Source organism: Dermochelys coriacea, chromosome 5 (assembly GCF_009764565.3).
Source record: "Dermochelys coriacea isolate rDerCor1 chromosome 5, rDerCor1.pri.v4, whole genome shotgun sequence".
NCBI lineage: Eukaryota > Metazoa > Chordata > Testudines > Dermochelyidae > Dermochelys > Dermochelys coriacea.
The window spans coordinates 44,360,343-44,381,760 of NC_050072.1; the positions used below are offsets into that span (position 1 = coordinate 44,360,343).

At 42.7% G+C, this 21,418-nt stretch overlaps 1 protein-coding gene across 1 annotated transcript in view; it reads left to right on the top strand.

Moving 5' to 3' along the window:
• The first annotated feature begins 1,713 nt into the window (after nt 1-1,713).
• PIK3R1 (phosphoinositide-3-kinase regulatory subunit 1) overlaps nt 1,714-21,418 on the top strand; it is an 82,694-nt gene continuing 62,989 nt past the window's right edge. The window contains exons 1-2 of the mRNA XM_038401877.2: nt 1,714-1,823; nt 6,532-7,231. Coding sequence (XP_038257805.1) covers nt 6,898-7,231 — 334 coding nt within the window. The 5' untranslated portion in view covers nt 1,714-1,823; nt 6,532-6,897. The remainder of the gene's footprint in view (nt 1,824-6,531; nt 7,232-21,418) is intronic.

The window sequence follows — 21,418 nt, forward strand, 5'->3', positions numbered from 1 at the left end:
TTTTTCTCTGACCTCCTCGACACTCACATCACCTTTCTGCAATCCAGACAAAGCACAGCTGCTAAAATCATCTTCTTGGCTAGTCAATCTGACAATATCCCGCCCTTCTGAATCCCTCCACTGGCTCTCCCTGTTCCACCACATCAAGCTTACATTTCTTGTCCTTGCTTTCAAGATTCTGCATAACTCCACCTGTGCCTACACATCCAGCCTAGTCCCTTATCTTGTGACTCTGTCCACTCATACCCAACCCCCAATGACACGGCCTTGATTACCTGTTTGCTTCTTGCATGGCTGTCTCTGCTGATGATTTTCCATGCTGCTGGCCTCTATGCCTGACATGTCCTTCCAGAACTGACCTGCCAAGCCACTCTCTCACTGAAATCCCTCAAGACCCACTTGCACACTGACACCCACAAGTAAATCATAACAATTGTATACATATTTATTATTTAATTTACAGACAATCAAATACCTGTTCTAGCATGATGTGTATATGCCTTAACTGCACGATCCTGTTGCTGCAACCCATGTGCTTTTGTTACACTCTCTGTTGTCATATACAATTTAGAGTGTAAATTCTTTTGGAGCAGGGACTGTATCTTTTTAATCTGTAATGTGTGGAGCCTAGCATACTTTGGCACTGTAAAATGATAATTAATTATACCTGCCTAATATCTGGGCTCCCACTGCCTCCCATTTCACTGTGCTTCTTGCTTTATCCTCCCCTCCCTCCCACCGCCAAGCCAGGGCTGTTCACACTGGATGGAGGTGAGCAGTGCACAAGGGTTCGTTATCATCTGTCCCAGAGTTTGCAGGCTAGCCCTGTTTTTTAAATAGGACTATCCCATGGTCAAGTTTGAGGACTTGGGAAATGTCATCACATTGTGACAGGATGATGTTTTGACACAACACCATCCTGTTGCATCATGCTGTTGGGGCAGCCACCAATGAAGAGGACACTGCGTTGCAGTGAGTACCTATAATACACACACAGGGGTACAGCCAGGTCTGTCTTCTGGACACTCTCAACCTGATCCTCATGTATTACATTATTCTTAAAAAACAAAACAAAACACCCAAAGAGGATCAGGATGCTGAAAGGAAGGTGATCTCTCACTGGCCCAACTCTCCTCCCCCCGTTACCCTTCCTTCCCCTTTGTGCCTTGACGTCCTTTGCTGCGCTGAGTCGGATTCACAAGGCCAGTGGCCTGCCTTGGGGGCCGAGGCTGTGCGTACAGCGCCACGCACACTGCGGGGCGGCAGGCACAAGAGTCACAACTAGGCTGCGCCGCCAGCCCCCAGACCTGCCACGGCCAGGAAAGGCCAGCGGGTCCCGCGGTCCCTGCGGGGCAAGCGAGGGGCAGCTGCGGGCCTTGATTTCCTTCTGCTCACTCGCGGGGCGCTGGGGCAACGGAGGGCCCCAATTTCCGCCCTCTGGGGGCCGCTGGGGGTCTCTGGGCAGGCCGGGAGAGCGGCTCCAGCGGGCGGCCTCCCGGGAGAAGCCCCCGGGGGGAAGCGCGGCGGCGGCGGCGGCGGCGGCAGGACCCGGGCGCGACCCAGCAGGCGCCCGGGGCCGCGGCCAGCGCAGGGGCTGCCTGACAGCGCGGCCGGGTGGGCGGCGCCCGGCCCTCGCAGCCGGAGCGGGTTGGCCGGGCGTGGGGAGGCGGGGCGCACGGCGGGCCGGGAGGGGGCACCGAGCGGAGGGGCGCTGGGGCGGCGAGTGGAGCTGCGGGAGCCGAGCGGGACGCGGCGCGGCGGAGGCGGCGGCGGCGCCAGGGGCAGGAGCGGGAGCGAGGGACGGCGCGGAGCCGCTGCGGACGGTAAGGGGCTGTACGCGCCTGGCCCTGCCTGCCCCGGGGAAGAGCTGCTCGAGCGAGCCGGGGGCTTCGGCGCTGGGCTCCTTCCTGCGCGGCCGGGGCCTCTCGGAGCGGGGGCAGGGTCTGAGCCCCGCGCCCCGGGGGTGGTGGCAGGCCGGCCGGCCGGCCGGGCAGCGCGGCTCCGTGCTGCAGGCAGCCTGCGTCCCCGCGGCGGGGGGCGCTGGGCGGTCAAAGCCCTCGCTTAGTCCTGCCCGTGGCCGAGATGGCGAGAGACGGCGCTCGGGGGTTGCCCTGTGCAGCCAGCCGGGCTCTTCGCAGGAGCCTCTTTCCCCTTTGCGTGCCGCGTCTTGTGCCGTTGCTGCGGGAGCCCGCTCCGGTTAGACCGCACCGGGGCTTGGGGAAGGGGGAGAGGCTCGCAGGACGCTCCCAACTTTTAAACTTCAGAGTTTATTAACTTTTTTTTCGTCAGGAACCAAAGCAGGCAGGGTGTCCCCAAACTGTAGTAGCGACTCTTTAATCAAGGAATTGGCTGACTTAGCAAGCCAAAGAGTGGACGGCGCTTCCTACGTCAATGGTACAGTGTGTGGTGTATGAGCGTAGCAAGATGTTGGGTCTTTATATTGTTGAAAAGCTTTCATAGCATTGCAACTTTAGGTTTAAATGTCAGCATTCAGTCTCTTGCTCATAGCCAATATGAGCAGTCCGTACAATTTCACATGAAAACCTGCCCCGTTGGTTTATTCGCATTAGAACTTCGAGGTATATGTACAGAATGCATTTATTCCTGTATTTTTTTTTCAATGGACTGTGTTTAGAAACTTTTTAAAAATCAATTAATATTTACTTGCATTTATGTGGGGAGATTTATGGAAAGAACTATGCTTTGCCTTTCTTTCCCTGCGATCTCTGAAAACTTTCCCCATATATTTAAAAAAACAAACAAACAACCCTTTCAGAGTTGCTTAGTAATATAACTGTCTTCCAATTTAGCAAGTTTATGTACAGATTTCTACAACCAACTCTTTTCATTGGAGACATTTAGCAGCTTGGTATGGGAATATTTTATACTACTTTGAGACACTGTATTGCTTTCTGAATCTTAATGATGGTATTTGAAGGAAGAATAGCTTTTTTTTTTTTTTTAAGTTATTGCAACTTTCCTGTCTGGGTTTGTAGAAACAATCTGATGGTTCAAGGATTCTGGTCCATAAGTGAGAGGAAAAAGTACACTTGGTTGCCAGATTCCTGCCTCCAAGCGATAGATTGGCTGTACTTGCAGTATGTTGTGTTGACAATTGTTAGTTTGTCCCCCAATCCTACACCTGTGGGGACAGAATTATGTCCCTCTGACTGATGGAAAGCTGATTTCCTTGCAGAAGTGATTTCAGTCTATGGGTGACCTCTTAACTGCCTGTCAGAGGAGGATTCCAGAAGGGATTACTTATCCTTCCTCTTAATAGGATGGAAAGACACTTGGGTCTGGCTGCAATATAAGTTGGTAAAAATAAAAATAAAAAAAAAATCAAGACACTGTCATTTATCTCCAGCATGGCCTTGCAGTCAGCATATATATAATATTTTATGGAATGTCTGCTTAAGTTTCAGAATGGCGTTTCTTGCAGGAATCTGGCATTGATCAGTGTAGTTTGTCCGTGTAAAAATATTTGAATTAATTCAGTGCAGGAAACCACAGATGTTTAAACTGCTTCATCTAAGGCTAAGGCATTATAAATGGTGTGATAAATCATATACAATATATTTTATGATATTTCATTGGTTTATTATATTAATTTTCTTTTCTTTAGCAAAATAACATCCAAACAAGCTACTTATCTTGCTTATTTTTATTTAGAGAAAACTGAAATTTGAATTGCACCTTGTAGACACCTAGTGGGGAGAAGTTAGTCAAGCAAATATCCATTGTTGAACTTCTGTTTCAGTTCTTTCAGTGCATTGCACTGCATCTCTAAATTTGTTGATCTGGTGTGCTGACAAAGCTCATGTGATAATTAAAGAAGGAAAGTTTCTATGCTAGGCAGATTTTTCTAGGAATTTTCTTTTCCCCCACAGTGGATTAGGAAATCTTTGGAAAGAAATGTCAGATGAATGCATGTATGATAGGAACAATTGTATCTTGTGTGCAGTCTATTGGGGGCGGGAAGGGGGTGGATTTTTGTTACTCTGATATAGAAGTATTTTGTGGATACATGTGAACATGAGTAAATTGAAGCAAGTCTCTCTCCAGCCTGGCAAAGATTGAAAGCAGCATTTATTCATGGGGGTGGAAGGCAGATACATTTTCCTTTTTAGTTAGTCAACAGAGGAATGCTGCTGTGGGAGGAAATGCTTTGGTACCACAGGTGTGGGTGCCAGAACATTATTTTTTGGATATGGGGGAAAATACTTAAAAATCTGAGTGGGGGATGATGTGTAGGAACCTCTAGCAATCTAGTGTTTAATTTTAAGTAAGTGGTATTAGCACAACACAAGGCATATCATAGTGGAATTCTGCCCAGAATTAAGGATTGATAAGGTTACAAGTACTCCTATCTCCTCAGGATCAAGCCCTTAGGCAGCAAATAGAACAAATTAGCATTTGGTATGTTTACAATCCTTCTTCTACCCCATTGTGCACTATTACACTCAGTCTGCCACCTGGCTATTCATTCATATTTCCTCCCTAAATATAGCAGTGTTTCTTGCCAATGGTATGCCTCCCCCCCCCCATTTTAAACTCCCCTAGCTGAATAATAATTAAGGCAGTCTCTTAGCTATTTATTTTTAACTCAGATGTCTGAAGATAGAGACAATGTAACTCCATTTGGAATAACATCTTAACAGGACAAAATAAAGAACTGGTGACACCGTTGATTTTTCTAAAGAGAGCGTCGCCATACAGCTAAGACTGTCATTTATTGCTGTTTTTTAAACTCCTTTAACCACATTTGCCCATCAGTGTATAAAGACTGACTGGGCTTTATGTGAGGAACTTTGGTAGCGGGACAAAATGGCTGCTAACCTTGCAGAAACGGTTATTCCTGGTAGACACCACCTCTACTCCAGCATATTATCTGCAACTTCTATGTCATTGTTTGGGCCACTAGTTGTGTGCAAGTGTGGCTTCAATAATTCCTTCCTGGTCCAACTGCAATGGTGTGCCATTATAGCAGTCAGAAATTAGCCAGGAGCAAGGATTTTATGCCCCTCCCTTGGTAGCTGTGATGGAGGGTGATGCAGCAGCCCCTATGGCAGCTCTGTGTCTCTTGAGGATTCTACTATGTAGGATGAATCCAGCAGTGCCCAGTTAAACTGGGCTTAGGGCTGCTTCATGCTACCTGAGCAGTGCAAAAATTTTCTAACATACCAGTGAATCGGGCCCTTTGTTCTCAAATTGTTCTTTCTGATATGGGACTATTCAGTCTGGATTTTTTCTACTACATTAAACTAGTTTATAAACATTTCTTACATTTGCACAGCACTTCAATATACAGTAAAATTGTTGCCTACTCATCTTACATAACTCTTAAGACTTTTATTCTGATGCATTTTAAAAGTTTTTCAGTGTGGCACTGAATAGTTCGCACTCTTTGGTATCCCAACACAGGTATCCTTATGATTGGACGTAAATAGATGCAAAGGAATAACAGTTGAAATCATACAGTTTAAAAGGATTCTGTTCTGTATATCTTCGTTACTATATATTAAAAGGTTATTTTCAACAGTGTTTTTACTCATTGCTTTCTAGTTAGACTTGATCGAACTTTCAGACCTATAGTTTCTTGCGTTAAGTAATTTAAGCACCCACTCTCTCAACCCTGCTCAACTGCTCCTTCTTAGGTGGTCTGGGTATGTCCTTTTCAGTTGCTGAGTAACATACTTTACCACTAGAAAAACAAATTAAAAATTGAGGCGGAAGACCCTCACCTAACCAAAAACACAACGTAGCATAATTTAAGAAAAATTGAGAGAGGGCGGGATGACTTCTGGCTTCTGTTGCACAGAGCATGAAAATCAAAGGAAACCATGCTAAAAGTGCCCAAACAATCTGTTGGAGGGGGAGGGAGGCTTAGTCAAAGCAGCATCATTCATCATCCCCCCTCTGTTTCTTAAACAGCAAGTAAGCTCCTCTATGCAAGCATGTATGGAGGTCCCTGGGTTTACTGGAAAACAATTGTGCACATCCTCATTCTCTGGTAAAACTTCAGGGGACTACCCTTGATGTGAATTCTGACCATGTCATCACTAATTCTAGTGGGTTCCCATTCTGCCCTGACATATCTCCTGTGAAGAAAGGTTGGGGCCATGTGCTAGCAGAAAGGCATTAGATGGAGTCCTGCTGCGAGGTTAGACGGTGTGTTGAGGGAAGAAGTGTGGAGCAGCTAGCCCTCTGCAGGTGCCCCAGTATCCATAGTGTATGCCATGTGTCTTGAGACATGGTGGTTCAGAGGGACATACCTCCTATTTGACTGAAGGATTTAAATTGGTCTCTTCTGACCAGATAAAACTTTGGTAAATTAGCATGTGTTAATAGCTATAGGTCTGGTGCGACTTTGACCCTCTTTTCAGCCTTTCCATGGGAATGTATGACCTCTCCCATGCTTTGAGAAGTATGTCTTACATATAACTTAAATGTAACATAATTGAAGTCTTGCAAACATAATGAAGTCTGAAACAATGTTATGAATCTTGTTTGTTTTTTTTCTTTTTCTAGGTACAGCATGTGCACAGAGCTCAATAATGGATGTTCCATGGCAAGTACATCAGAAGAAGGTGTAACAGGCTGTAAAATTAAGCTAAACTTGAATTCTTGGTCCCAAGAGCGCCAGGAAACTCAGAAAAGGAAATAATTGGAAGAATATTGATCTAGACTTGAAGAAGTGGAACACATCATCAACATAATACCAGATCCTGGTGCTTTTTGAATCTTTGGAGGATTGTATTCTTTAGGAATTGCTATTGACATTTTAACTATCCCATTTAGTACATTTTTAATCTGTTTGTACATAAAGATTAATCTGGACAACTTGAGTTTTGTTATTGTTTAAGTACATTATTGAATGTTAAAATATTTGCCAAGATGAGTGCAGAAGGATACCAGTACAGAGCTTTATATGACTACAAAAAAGAGCGAGACGAAGACATTGACTTGCACTTAGGGGATATATTAACTGTGAATAAAGGTACCTTAGTAGCACTTGGATTTAGTGAAGGGGAAGAAGCGAAGCCTGAGGAAATTGGTTGGTTGAATGGCTGTAATGAAACCACAGGGGAGAGGGGCGATTTTCCAGGAACTTACGTAGAATATATTGGAAGAAAAAAAATATCTCCCCCGACTCCGAAGCCTCGTCCTCCTCGACCCCTTCCTGTAGCACCAAGTTCTGCAAAAGTTGAAGCAGACAGTGAGCAGCAAGGTTAGTGCTGTTAGTTCAATTGTTTTCCTTGTGACATTTTTTCTCTTAGTAGATTTCTCTCTGTTCCATAGTTTTTCATTTAAATATGTTTGTGTATAGGACAACCTGGCAAATGTACCGTAGTCAGCAATTTATAGAAATCCTATAAAGATTTCGTATGGAGAATGAGCAGATATTGCTGTTTGTTACATTTTAAAAAGCTGATGGCAGTTTTTCCATTTTTGGTGCATCCAGTTCACTAGCAGGAGTTCTCTGCAAATATTGCATTCCCACTGTAAAATTGTTTTGTTAATGGCTTAAAAAGATAGATATAACCCCAGGTGAAAATATTTCTAACATTAAACATTTTCTCTTACAGTAAGATCAGATATTTATAAAATAAGTAATAGAATTATCATAAAAGAAACTCCAGTTCTTTTACCATGTCCCCTGTCCAGAAAGTATCTAGTTTAGTTCTGCATAAAAGAGAAAACTTCCTGCATTTAAGCACATTCTTGCCTAACTTCTGCAACATGGTGGTCGGAATGAAGGTAGGATTTGGTCTATGATCCGTAGCTGACATTGGAAGGAGTTTTAATTGAAAATTGTAAGTAAATATCTGTCTTAAGGTGACTTGTCTAATCTGCCTACTAAAATTCAAACTTTTAGGCTATGTTTACACTAACACTTTTGTCGGCAAAACCTTTTTGTTGGTCAGGGGTGTGGAGAAAAAGAACATACCCCGGACCGACAAAAGTTTCACCCACAAAAGTGCCATTGTTGACGGTACTGTGTTGGCGGGAGAGTTTCTCCTGCCTACATAGCAACCACCGCTCACTGGGGGTGGCTTAATTATGCAAGCGGGAGAGCTCTCTCTTGCTGGCATCAAGCGGCTACATGGGAGACCTTACAGTAGCGCAGTTGCAGCGGTACAGCTGTGCCACTGTAAGGTCAGTGTAGACATAGTTTTCCAAAAGAAACCAGGCAAGCCCAGCAGACAGTATTTTGATATTCAAATTAAAGGACACTTTTTGCATTAGTCCTTTATTTCAGGTGCAGAAATGCTTCAAAAAAAAATCACTTAAGTAATTGTTCTGTAACAGTTTCTTTTTTTCTGTTTTGTTTGTTTTTACCAATAATTAACTACATATAGTAGCATTTTTGTTTAAATCACCCTGATTTATATGGTGGCACAATCATCATATACAGTGACATCACATTGTGCTACCGTGGATGTGGTGGTGGGTGTGTTACTTAGAATCATGACATCAGTTAATCAGATTGAGTGGGATAGAAGCTGGTTATGAGAGTTTCTGTTTATCAAAGCAGCTATGTTTAATCTACAATGACCGGAAAGGGAATGCAGAAAATCATACATAACTAAATGGAAATTTCTAAAACACACCTTTAAAATATGGTGGAGGCTTAATAAAGAACTCACATGACTTATTCTTCACAGTAACTCAACCTTGAATATTTATGAATTACTTGCAACTCTTAGTGTTTTGATCATAGGGACTTAGACCCTGGGTAAAATTTTTAAAAGCATCTATATCCCATTTTTAAACTCTGGCCTTAAGTGCCTAAATCACTCAAAGTATTTAGTCAGCTAGTGGGATTTTCAAATCACTGAGACCCAAGTCTTTAAAACTACTTATGCTATGCTTTGTTCTGCTCATTGTAGTAATGCCTAATCCCTAGGTGGCCTGCCCCAGACTAGGTGCCCAGCTTCTCATACAATACATGAAGAGAGTTTAGGTACTTAGAAAGGGATTTTCAGAAGCTGGTCAACTGGGCAGGAACTTTCCTAAGCTATTCAGAAGTGAAGTGGTGGGAAGAAGGGCTTAGGCATCTAAGGGGCTGACCCTGGGGCACGTGGCTGATAGGCCAGAGATAGCCACCTCTCCACTCAAGATCATCAGCTGTGAATCTTCTCCTGGAGTTAGGCACCTAAGCTGGGCCAGCCTCTTGGGTAGCCCATGCCCTTGCATTCAGAACTGTATCTCCTGCTTGTGCTTGAAACCTGTCTTATACTTGCTGTGTGCCCTCGTTGCCTTTTCTGCATGTGCTTTGCTGCTCCTGCGCCTATTGGTAGCCTGCTTCTGACCCTCCTGATGCAGGGGTTGGCAGGTAATAGGTATTGGGCTCTGAGGATGCCTACAGGATTGGGCCCCACTGGTGAGATAAGTGTTCCCCTGCCTACTGTACTTTAAGAATCCTATTTTGGTGTCTCCTGGGTTTAGACTTGAAGAGGTGCTTGGAGCCCTAGCTTAGCTGTGGAACAACATCAGTGCTCGGGTGGCTTTACAGAGGTTGACTTAGGTGCCATGGGTACTTAGTTGCTGGTGCCTATGAAAATGTCAGTGGTGCCTAAATGATGGGCACCTAAAGAGGCAGATAAATGCCAATGCATCTTTAAGGATTTGGGCCCTAACTCCCATTGATTTCAATGGGAGTTGGGTGTCTAAACACTTTTGGAAATCCCATTAGGCACCCTATCTGTATCTTTAGCCATCTAAATATTTAATCTGCCCCAGCCTCCTAAATCCCATTGGCTTTCAATGGGATTTAAGCGTGGAAGAGCCTGCCTAACTTTTGAAAATGGGCTTTACATTCCTGATCCAACTAGTCCCTTTTCAAAGTCCCAACCTTTCATTGTCTTTTTGGCAACTGGAACACACTGATTTTGATGCCCCTACAAGTCTGGTAAAGATTGGTTATTTCTGCTCTAAACTTGTTACTTGCAGAATAATTTACCCAGGTGGGCAGTAAAAACAAGAAGTGAGCACTCTACTAGGCAGTGCTCGTTTGAAAATACAGCAGGCTAGGAATGGAATATATTTATTGCCTTATGTGCTGAGGCAGTCACCATTAACAGGCAGCGATTGCTGAGTCAGAAATTTAGGTGGTGCATAGTAACTTGCCTGAGCTCCACATGTCTCCCCATGTTTACTTGAGGGCAATTTAGAAAGTTGTATAGTGACTGTCAAACTTTTCAGAGAAGTCACACAGCTAATGTTGATGCTTTCGAGCCCCTTTTGGAATGTGCCCATTATGGGCACCTCTGCAAGCTCTGGCTCTGGCTGTTGAGTGAAATTCTGATATTGCCTTAGAGCCCATTGTTGGCTTGTGTATGAATGAGTGCAATGTGCTGGTAAAAATCCCAGACGAAAATAGGTATCTCCCTTTTGAGTGGGACAGTGCCCAGAGCTCCAGTGGCAGAATCTCCCCTAGCTCTTGCTTCAATACAGAGTATTAATTAAATGTGAGATTAGCATTCTTTGATTACCTTGGAGCTCTGGTGACCTAGAACTGCAAAACATGCCAAATTTACCAGAGAATTTAATAATTTGAAAGGAGATTGGCCAACAGCCAGAGTGAGTTTTTGCAGAAACTTTTAAAAATCATTTTTACAGTCCTAGACCTGTAACTTCCTGGTAAAAATCCTTTACTTCCCCAAGACTTGTTTGAATTCAGGGGTTTCTATGTATCTTGGAACAGTTGACTATACAGTTAGCACATAAAGATCATTGAATGGCATTCTCTGCACAGTTGAGGGAAACACAAAACTTTAAACTCCAAGTGGCATTGTGAAGAGTTAAAAGCTTGTATGTTTACTTGAGACAAATTAGAAAAAAGTAAAGATTGAAAAGGGATCTGTTTGTTGTTAAATAACAAACCATACAAACTTCTTAAATTAAGGTACAGAGTATGTGCACCAAATACTGGAGACAAAAGAGGATAGGTTGAGGGGGAAATCAAACTGAAAGGAGGGGATAGAAACTAATGTTAAATATAAACACAAGAAAAAAGTCATTTGGACCAAAAAAAAAAAAAAAGTGCAAAGTGTCACTGGGCTGAGACCTGTAGGTGAAATGGGAGACACAGTCCAATCACAGTACCAGACGAAAATAAGAGTAGTTAAAAATGCATTTGATTTTCAGACGGCTAGTTCTAGTTTAAAAATTGCTGCAGGGAATGGAATAATTAGTATTGTCTACAAGCCAAACTAACGTGGCAGCAAACCAACAAGATTCTTCCCAGGATGATAACGTATTGCTCTGCACAACCCTAGAATGCATTTTGAGTATATTAATGCTTGCTGAGAAACTTGCTTGACTGTATTTGGTCAAGTTTATATTTTTATTGCTTAACAATTTGAAACTGCTGTAAATCAAAGTGACAGACTGGTGGAGGAATTGGAAATAATGACATCTTTCTTTACTGTAACTGTCTGTCGTTCGTGTGCTTTTTTTGTTCTGTAATTTGAGCCAACTGTGTGCGTGTGTGTGTATAATTAGACACAATGATAGTAGTTTTAGTGAGCTTATCAGAAAGACAGGACTTTATACCATACCAGGTCCTTAAAATGAATTTTAATCTGTCAGTGTCTAAAGCTGAGAGAATTTTTAATAATCTAATGTTTGACTATTTACGTTTTATGTTGTTGTTGTTTTTTGTATTTTTTTTCATGCTAGTCAATTTAACTTCACTTTCAGGTTTCCATGCACTAGATCATAGCTACAGTTTTTGGCCCAGATGAATAACTGTACCTGTTAGTAGTCCCATTAAATTTAATGGCACGAGTAAAATTAAAATCACTCTTAACGTTTGCAGTATCAAAGCCTTTGTTTATAAACTGCATAGAAATCTTTATTATTATTCAAAGTTTATAAGCTATTAGAATATTTGTCAATTTTAAATTCTGTAAAAGCAGTTTTTACTAACCGTAAACTATAATTTTTGGGCACCATTTAAACTGACTGTCCCATTTAAGTTATTTATAAGAGAATGCAGAGGGCCAGAATTCTGGTTAGTTGCATGAAATTTTAGGACTTCTCATTCTGAGTATCTTCTCTCCTCCTTCTAATTTCTCTGAATTCAGAACAAGTCTGGTTTACATGGGGTTGATTTTTCTACTGCATCTGGGTGGGATCATGATTGTGGGAAGGGTGGGAGGAGGAGCTACAGGTCACAGATTTCGTGCTGGTCAGGGCTATGCTGCAAAGAGCTAGCCTTACTTTGTGCCACTGGTACAGAGTTCCTGTCCTGACATGCACCTGATGTACGGAGGAAAAAGGGAGGCATGGGGATGCTGGCACTATATAGATAGCAGAGTCACTTCCACCAGGGGAGCGTTCCCCAGCACAGCAGTGATTCTGTCTTAGCTTTCTGTAGCCCCTTGAAGTTTACACAATGCAAAATAGCCTTAGCGGGCTGGAGAATCCATCCCTATGACTTTAATGGACATAATAAGTTCATGTTTTATAGCTTAGGTGAGCAATTCCCTTCCTCTGCCCTACAAATCCTTATCTTAATCCAAAATTAGCAGGTTACTTGTAGCCCTGCTAGGTTCCCTGTTTTTTTTTTTGACTCGGCGCTCATCAAATGTCTTCATAGAATATAATTTATGCATATCTGAATCAGTTTGCTGAAAGTGGAGCTTAGACTCTGGGGTCTGAAGTTTCATTAATTTACAGAACTGTTTTCAGATTGAATTTTATATGCTAAATTGTCCTCAGTTTTTAAAACAGTTTGCAGAATGAGGTGGGCATTCAGACCAGAATTTCACATTAGCCATTTGTTTCACTTTTACTGTTCTAAAAAGCTTGGTTATTTCCTGTACAATTTAAAACTGTCACATCTGTTAACAATGAACTCTCTCAAAGGGTATGCAAAGCATTAATAATCACGAGTAGAGGCTGTTCAGTATCATCACAAAAATTCAGCCTAGATTTTTAAACCCTCCTTTCTCTATTCTGCTGTATAGATACAAATCAGCAAGTCAAACATGATGGCTGTGATGGGGTACACTCATTATAGGGGGCACCTCCTTGTGCCTTCCTCTAGGGACCAGCTCCTGCGTGGTGTGGTGCCCTCTTCTATTGGTTACTCACCCTTCTCTCTCTCTCTCCCTCTCCTCGGGGTGCTCCCTCTTTGTGACTCAGTCATCCGGCCAGGCCATTATATAGTCCTCCCAGGGTAACAAAGTGCCTCCAGACTAGCTGTAGGGGAACCCAGGCCTGCTCTCTACACAGCGTCCCTGGGCTGGAACCCAATAACGAGCAGCCAAGATCTGCGCGGTTGTATTCCTTGCTGCTGTTTACCTGGGCTCTACCTACTCGGCCCTCTCAGGCATTCTTTCCTCACAATTCCTCTGGGATTGACCCTTCTTCCAGGGCTAGGATCCCAAGGTTTATTCTCCCTCTAGGTTTTCTCCTCCCCCCTGGTCCCAGAGAGTGACGGCTCACTCCCCCTTTACAGCCTTCTTTGGCTCTTGACTTCCTGGCTTTATGCTAACCAGCCTGCTCCTGCCCACCTGGGCTTCCTGTTCAGTTAAGCCTGGTGTTCCTTCCAGATGCAGCCAGATACTATAATTGGCCTCTCAGGCCCACATTAACCCCTTCAGGGCCTGTGGCGCATGGCACAAAGTGTTGGGACTCCCTTTCCCCATATTGCTCAACCCGTCGATGACCAATTGTGGGCTGCAGTGTGTGGCAAAGGCCGAAATGGAGGGAGACTAAAAACTTTATTTATGCCTGAAAATTAAAATGCTGTAGGATTCATTCCTTTATTGTAATTAACCTCAATGCAATTATTTCTTTCCAATATAAATAATGTTCAACAGTAGCAATAAGGGAGATGCTTTGTGTGAAATATAGGTAACTTGGGAACTAAAATGAGTGATGCCCTTCAAAATAAGGGGCGTTTGAGAAATATGCTTGGAGCATCGCTTCCTAGAGAAGTGATGGCTATCTGACGACATGTAAGCTCACTATAGAGATCTTGATGCTGTATGAGCTGTGAGACTGCATAGTTCTAAGATTCCTCTACTCAGAAATAATGTTGATTTGGTGCTCCACTTGCTTTGCTGCACTGCAAAGCTGAGGAGAACACTACATCAGCACTTTCCGCTGGCAGCGGAGGGAAGAGTGAGCAGATGAACCCTAGTGGTGTGGGGAGAAGAGATGCCAAGGGCTCTATTTCTTTCCTTCCTTTTTCACTATACAAACATACTCTGAGGAGGAGAGTCCATCCTTCTTTCCAAGGTGTGGAGGAAATAGATCATGTTCCCTCCCAACCTATTATGGGTTGCCAACTTTCTGACTGAACAAAACTCAACACCCTTGCTCCGCCCCTTCTTTGAGGCCCTGCCCCACTCCCTCCATCCCCACTCCCTCTGACGCTTGCTCTCATTTTCACCATGCTGGGGAGGGACCCTTTTCCACTGGGTGTTTGGTTAAAAACTGGACACCTAGCAACCCTACCATGTGGGTGGAAAATGAAGGAAATTGCTAGGAGAAGGGAATAGTCTTTATCTTATTCAGTAAATGTATTTGCCAGTTAGATGAAGGCTTCTAGGAAGTTGTCAGGATTGCTGCTGGTGCCTTAATACTGGTCGTTAACAACCTTAGAGTTGTGAACTTTCATTTCTGAAATGTTCACTGCATTACAATGCAGAATTTATGCAGAAATCAATGTTTTGTACAGAATTTCCTTTTTCTCCCACAAAAATGGGCTGCAGAGCTGTTGGCCACCAATATGGGGCTCTGAACCTGGCAGAGCCCAGCTCACAAATAGAAGACGCTGCCTGGGGGATGGGGAAGGAGCTGGAGGGTTCCCAGCATCTGCAGTACCCAGCCTGTCCTGAGGGAAGGAGGTGATGTGCTGGAAACACGGTACAAGACTAGGACTCGGCATCAGGCTGTTTCTCCTTCTGGATCCTGGGCTCTGGTGGGAAGCGGGGGTGTGTGTGTCTGGGTTGGGGGGGGGGGCATAGCTAGGTTCTGGGTGTCTGGCTTACCTGCTGGATGGGGGAGAGGGGGCAGAGAAGCAGGCACTGGGTTGTCATAGGGGTTTCCTTAACACTCTCTACTGCTGAGGGAATTTTTTCGTCTGTATTATTAGACACAGTTGCTAAGTATTTGAAATAAATTACAAAATAATTGAAACTTGATTTCAATGATTATATAGTGATTATATAGTGTTATTTTGACAAAGTTTGCAGAACTTTAAAATATTGTCTAGAATTTTTAATTTTTTGGTGCAGAATTCCCCCAGGAGTAAATGTTTGACTTGCAGTGCTGCTGTAACCAGAAACATCAGAGTAAATAATGGTGTGGTAGTGCAACGGTGTCTTCATTAGTTTACAAATCTAAACACTTTCTAACTGCCCGATCAGCCAGTGTATCTGAAAATCAAATTTACTACCCCTTACATCATGAACAGGAATGAAGATTCTGGAGTCTACACCTAGCTGAGGTAGAACAGAACACGGCTTATTTTCAGAGCTATAGTGACTCTACAGTGCTAACAACAGGAAATGGCTTGCCCTGAGTACAAAGGTGTCACTTTATTGACCATGGCTTTTGACTATTAACCCACATTTAGATTTGGTTAGTTGTAGTTTAATGTTTTCTAAAACTGCATTTGATAGTAGAAGAAAGTTGCCTTGCCAAGTGCCTAGTTTCTGAACTATTAAATTATGTGGACCCTTGAAACTTCATAGCAATGAAACTTTTATATCTTCTTGCTTTCCTTTTTTTGTTTATCAGAGGAAGAAGCAATGTGAAAATATCCCCTCCATTATAAAATGATTGAGGAGAACTCCATCTGCAGATGGTACCTGTTGTGAGATACACTTGCTGGGCTGTTGATTTTAGATGGAGTTGCTAAAAGCAAAATGTACAAAATATGCAAACTGAGTATACAAAATAGCTATATATTTTGCAGTACAGTTCTACTCTGAAAATTGTGGGAGGCTTCTCTTAGGTGCTTTTTATATATATATATTTTTGGTCATGATCATCTGCAAATTAGAAAGGCTAGTGTAGTTCTCAGGTCCTTGCAGCATAGCAACAAGGCCAAGCAGTTGGCTGTTATGGTAAAGATTAAAAAAGATAAGCACCAAAATTCAACTTCTGAAAAGCCACTTTTCATATTGTATTGCTGGCTTCTGGTCTTTAAAAAAAGGCTTTTCAGAGGGTATGGGGGTGTGTGTGTGTTTTCCCCACCTCCAAGTCTGAAGTGCTCTTTTGAATCTTGTTTGTTCCTCAAATATGTGTTGCCTTACTATGCAAAAAGTTTTAAAACAATTACTGGGGAAAATTGTCATTTTTTCCATAGTTATAGGCTTTTTTGTTAGCCTTTTCTCCATAGGATCAAGGCATTTGGCCTACATGATGATTTAAATGACTTCTTGTGCCAAATTCTGTCTTGGCTTACACTTTGTGTGCAATCAGTTGCGTTGGGTGCAAGTCACTAAAGTCAGGGCAGATTTTTCTTCTTAATGACTTTCTTTGTGGATACTGTTGAATAATTGCCCCCTATTTCACATGCCATGAGCTCTGTAATGTAATAAACACCATAAAGACAAATGTCTAGCACGAAGGAAGCTCTAGTCTGTCTGTCTGACCCATTCTTGCAGTTAATGTGAAATGCTGAACAGATAGTTGTCAAAGGACATTGTCTTCAAGTGCCCTTTTTAGTTAGCTCAAAGAATAATCATGCTTCACTTTGCACAAACAGCCTAGATATTATTTTTAAAAGAATATGGAAATTGTGTCCTTAGTAGACTTGTAAGGACACAAAATCCTAACAATGTTCTTGTTTTATTCAAAACAAGAAAAATGACTCCTTAAATCCAGGTTTCAGAGTAGCAGCCTTGTTAGTCTGTATCCGCAAAAAGAAAAGGAGTACTTGTGGTACCTTAGAGACTAACAAATTTATTTGAGCATAAGCTTTCGTGAGCTACAGCATCCGATAAAGTGAGCTGTAGCTCAAGAAAGCTTATGCTCAAATAAATTTGTTAGTCTCTAAGGTACCACAAGTACTCCTTTCCTTAAATCCAGAAATCTATAAATTTTTGTTTGTGCATGCTAATGCAGATGGTAATTGTTAATGATCAGAGATTTATCTGAACCGGTTAGTTTTCGAGTTGTATTTGCATTGCACAAAATATAGTGGTATATTTGTAAAATTTAGCTTAAATTGTATGTTAAACACTAAGACATGGGGATGTGCATGATTGTTGCCTGACCCCGCTAACTGGTAGAAGGAAGTAAACATGCTAGTACTGCAAAAACCCAGACTGACAAACTATCTGTTTTATGCTGTAAGGAATATGACCTGTTAGGCTCTGCAGTTATTTTAATGATGCTATTTTAGTCAAATCTGTACCATTATTTAGCTCATTATAGTTGTTTTGTTTTAAAAGTACAAAACAACCATTTTGACTAATCTTTAAGCGACCTTCAGCCTTTTGTACTACCCACTCGCCACTTTTAATAGCTCCATATGTCACGCACACAGAGCAGATTTAAACTTTGGCAAATATAAAGTGGCCTCCTCATCTTAATCAGGATCATTGTAATCTGTTCTAGCATCTATAACTCATAGCTGTCTGAAACACACGCTAGACTAGTAAATGCTTTTCATTTAGGTTGTACATGAGAAAATTAAAACTGAGATTCAGCAACACATGTTGTCTTACAGCTGTTGAATGCTTGCCAAGAAAGAATAATTCTGTACCACCAGCAAATGACCATACCCTCTTAAATAGTTGTATGGTGCCAATTACACATCCACATTTTCTTGTGTGAAAGAACACAGATGTTAGCAATACAGCTGGCCATCAAATCTTTCACATGTATATCTTTCTCCCAAGCTGGTTTCCATGATAAACTACCATGAAATCAGCCTGAAGGCTGAAATCTGACAAATTACATTATTTTAATAGCTAGGAATGAGAAGGACAATTGCATGATAAGTACTTAAGAACAGTGAGAGGCCTTATATATTCAGAGCACTTACAATACTTTGGTCATTATATTGAAATCACCCTAAACTTGAAAACTTAGTTACATTATTTTGACACCGAAGGGAAGAAAAAATGTAATCTTAGGTTTTATTTAGAAATGTAAATTGAAATTAATATCCCACTGGTGGGTTATTAAGACTGATTTCTGTTTGCACATTTTACTTTAAAAAGAACTATTAAAACTCTGTCATAACTTACAAAATGCTTTTTTAACTGTAACTTCGTATGGATGTATTAAATTTGCCTTCCTGTATCGTTGCTGTTTGTTTTCAAAGTTAAAATACTTTTTTCACCTTTAATTGGCTTAGTCAAGGAAAGGTGATATGGCTATAACTTATCACCTGAAGTCTTGTGATGAATTACAAGGAGGTACAAATGCTTGTACCAACTCAACTTCCCTTTGTCACAACTGATGTTTGGATTCCATAGTGCAGTCTGGAGTAATAGCACCTATATGTTAGTCTGCATTTTCATAGTTTGACCATTATTACAAAATAATTTACAAGTGGATGGTATCAGAAGTTATTAATTATGATGGTAACAAGTGTTTATAAGTAGGAACACAGGCTTGATATAAGTAGTTAAACTCTTGAATAGTTAGTTTTTTTTTAAATATCTGAAATGGCAAAAACCAAGACATAGAAATGTAAATTTTGAGTGAAATTTGAATAAACAGAAGCTTGATTGAAAAATGAACTGATTGAGGGAGGATGAGTTTAAAAATCACCCCCTTTGGCAGTCTTTTATTAGATTGTTCTTTATCTATTTTACAAGAAATCTAAAACACTCTGGGGTCTTCATTTGTCTCCATTTTTGCTCCTTCTGTTTTCAATTATGCCAATATCAGTTACACCGTATGGACAAGCTGAATATTTATCATCTCTTTTTTGGGGGGGGGGAGGATTAATAATGAAAAATGGGAGCATTAAGCCAAACCCAATTTATCTGATGTGGGTACCATCACTGACTCACTTTAGCTGGAGGGAAAAAGACCAAACTTCTACGTCATAGAATCATAGAATCATAGAATATCAGGGTTGGAAGGGACCCCAGAAGGTCATCTAGTCCAACCCCCTGCTCAAAGCAGGACCAAGTCCCAGTTAAATCATCCCAGCCAGGGCTTTGTCAAGCCTGACCTTAAAAACCTCTAAGGAAGGAGATTCTACCACCTCCCTAGGTAACGCATTCCAGTGTTTCACCACCCTCTTAGTGAAAAAGTTTTTCCTAATATCCAATCTAAACCTCCCCCATTGCAACTTGAGACCATTACTCCTCGTTCTGTCATCTGCTACCATTGAGAACAGTCTAGAGCCATCCTCTTTGAAACTCCCTTTCAGGTAGTTGAAAGCAGCTATCAAATCCCCCCTCATTCTTCTCTTCTGCAGACTAAACAATCCCAGCTCCCTCAGCCTCTCCTCATAAGTCATGTGCTCTAGACCCCTAATCATTTTTGTTGCCCTTCGTTGTACTCTTTCCAATTTATCCACATCCTTCCTGTAGTGTGGGGCCCAAAACTGGACACAGTACTCCAGATGAGGCCTCACCAGTGTCGAATAGAGGGGAACGATCACGTCCCTCGATCTGCTCGCTATGCCCCTACTTATACAACCCAAAATGCCATTAGCCTTCTTGGCAACAAGGGCACACTGCTGACTCATATCCAGCTTCTCGTCCACTGTCACCCCTAGGTCCTTTTCCGCAGAACTGCTGCCGAGCCATTCGGTCCCTAGTCTGTAGCGGTGCATTGGATTCTTCCATCCTAAGTGCAGGACCCTGCATTTATCCTTATTGAACCTCATTAGATTTCTTTTGGCCCAATCCTCCAATTTGTCTAGGTCCTTCTGTATCCTATCCCTCCCCTCCAGCGTATCTACCACTCCTCCCAGTTTAGTATCATCCGCAAATTTGCTGAGAGTGCAATCCACACCATCCTCCAGATCATTTATGAAGATATTGAACAAAACGGGCCCCAGGACCGACCCCTGGGGCACTCCACTTGACACCGGCTGCCAACTAGACATGGAGCCATTGATCACTACCCGTTGAGCCCGACAATCTAGCCAGCTTTCTACCCACCTTATAGTGCATTCATCCAGCCCATACTTCCTTAACTTGCTGACAAGAATGCTGTGGGAGACCGTGTCAAAAGCTTTGCTAAAGTCAAGAAACAATACATCCACTGCTTTCCCTTCATCCACAGAACCAGTAATCTCATCATAAAAGGCGATTAGATTAGTCAGGCATGACCTTCCCTTGGTGAATCCATGCTGACTGTTCCTGATCACTTTCCTCTCCTCTAAGTGCTTCAGGATTGATTCTTTGAGGACCTGCTCCATGATTTTTCCAGGGACTGAGGTGAGGCTGACCGGCCTGTAGTTCCCAGGATCCTCCTTCTTCCCTTTTTTAAAGATGGGCACTACATTAGCCTTTTTCCAGTCATCCGGGACTTCCCCCGTTCGCCACGAGTTTTCAAAGATAATGGCCAAGGGCTCTGCAATCACAGCCGCCAATTCCCTCAGCACTCTCGGATGCAATTCGTCCGGCCCCATGGACTTGTGCACGTCCAGCTTTTCTAAATAGTCCCTAACCACCTCTATCTCTACAGAGGGCTGGCCATCTCTTCCCCATTTTGTGATGCCCAGCACAGCAGTCTGGGAGCTGACCTTGTTAGTGAAAACAGAGGCAAAAAAAGCATTGAGTACATTAGCTTTTTCCACATCCTCTGTCACTAGCTTGCCTCCCTCATTCAGTAAGGGGCCCACACTTTCCTTGGCTTTCTTCTTGTTGCCAACATACCTGAAGAAACCCTTCTTGTTACTCTTGACATCTCTTGCTAGCTGCAGCTCCAGGTGCGATTTGGCCCTCCTGATATCTTTCCTACATGCCCGAGCAATATTTTTATACTCTTCCCTGGTCATATGTCCAACCTTCCACTTCTTGTAAGCTTCTTTTTTATGTTTAAGATCCGCTAGGATTTCACCATTAAGCCAAGCTGGTCGCCTGCCATATTTACTATTCTTTCGACTCATCGGGATGGTTTGTCCCTGTAACCTCAACAGGGATTCCTTGAAATACAGCCAGCTCTCCTGGACTCCCTTCCCTTTCATGTTAGTCCCCCAGGGGATCCTGGCCATCTGTTCCCTGAGGGAGTCAAAGTCTGCTTTCCTGAAGTCCAGGGTCCGTATCCTGCTGCTTACCTTTCTTCCCTGCGTCAGGATCCTGAACTCAACCAACTCATGGTCACTGCCTCCCAGATTCCCATCCACTTTTGCTTCCCCCACTAATTCTACCCGGTTTGTGAGCAGCAGGTCAAGAAAAGCGCTCCCCCTAGTTGGCTCCCCTAGCACTTGCACCAGGAAATTGTCCCCTACGCTTTCCAAAAACTCAAT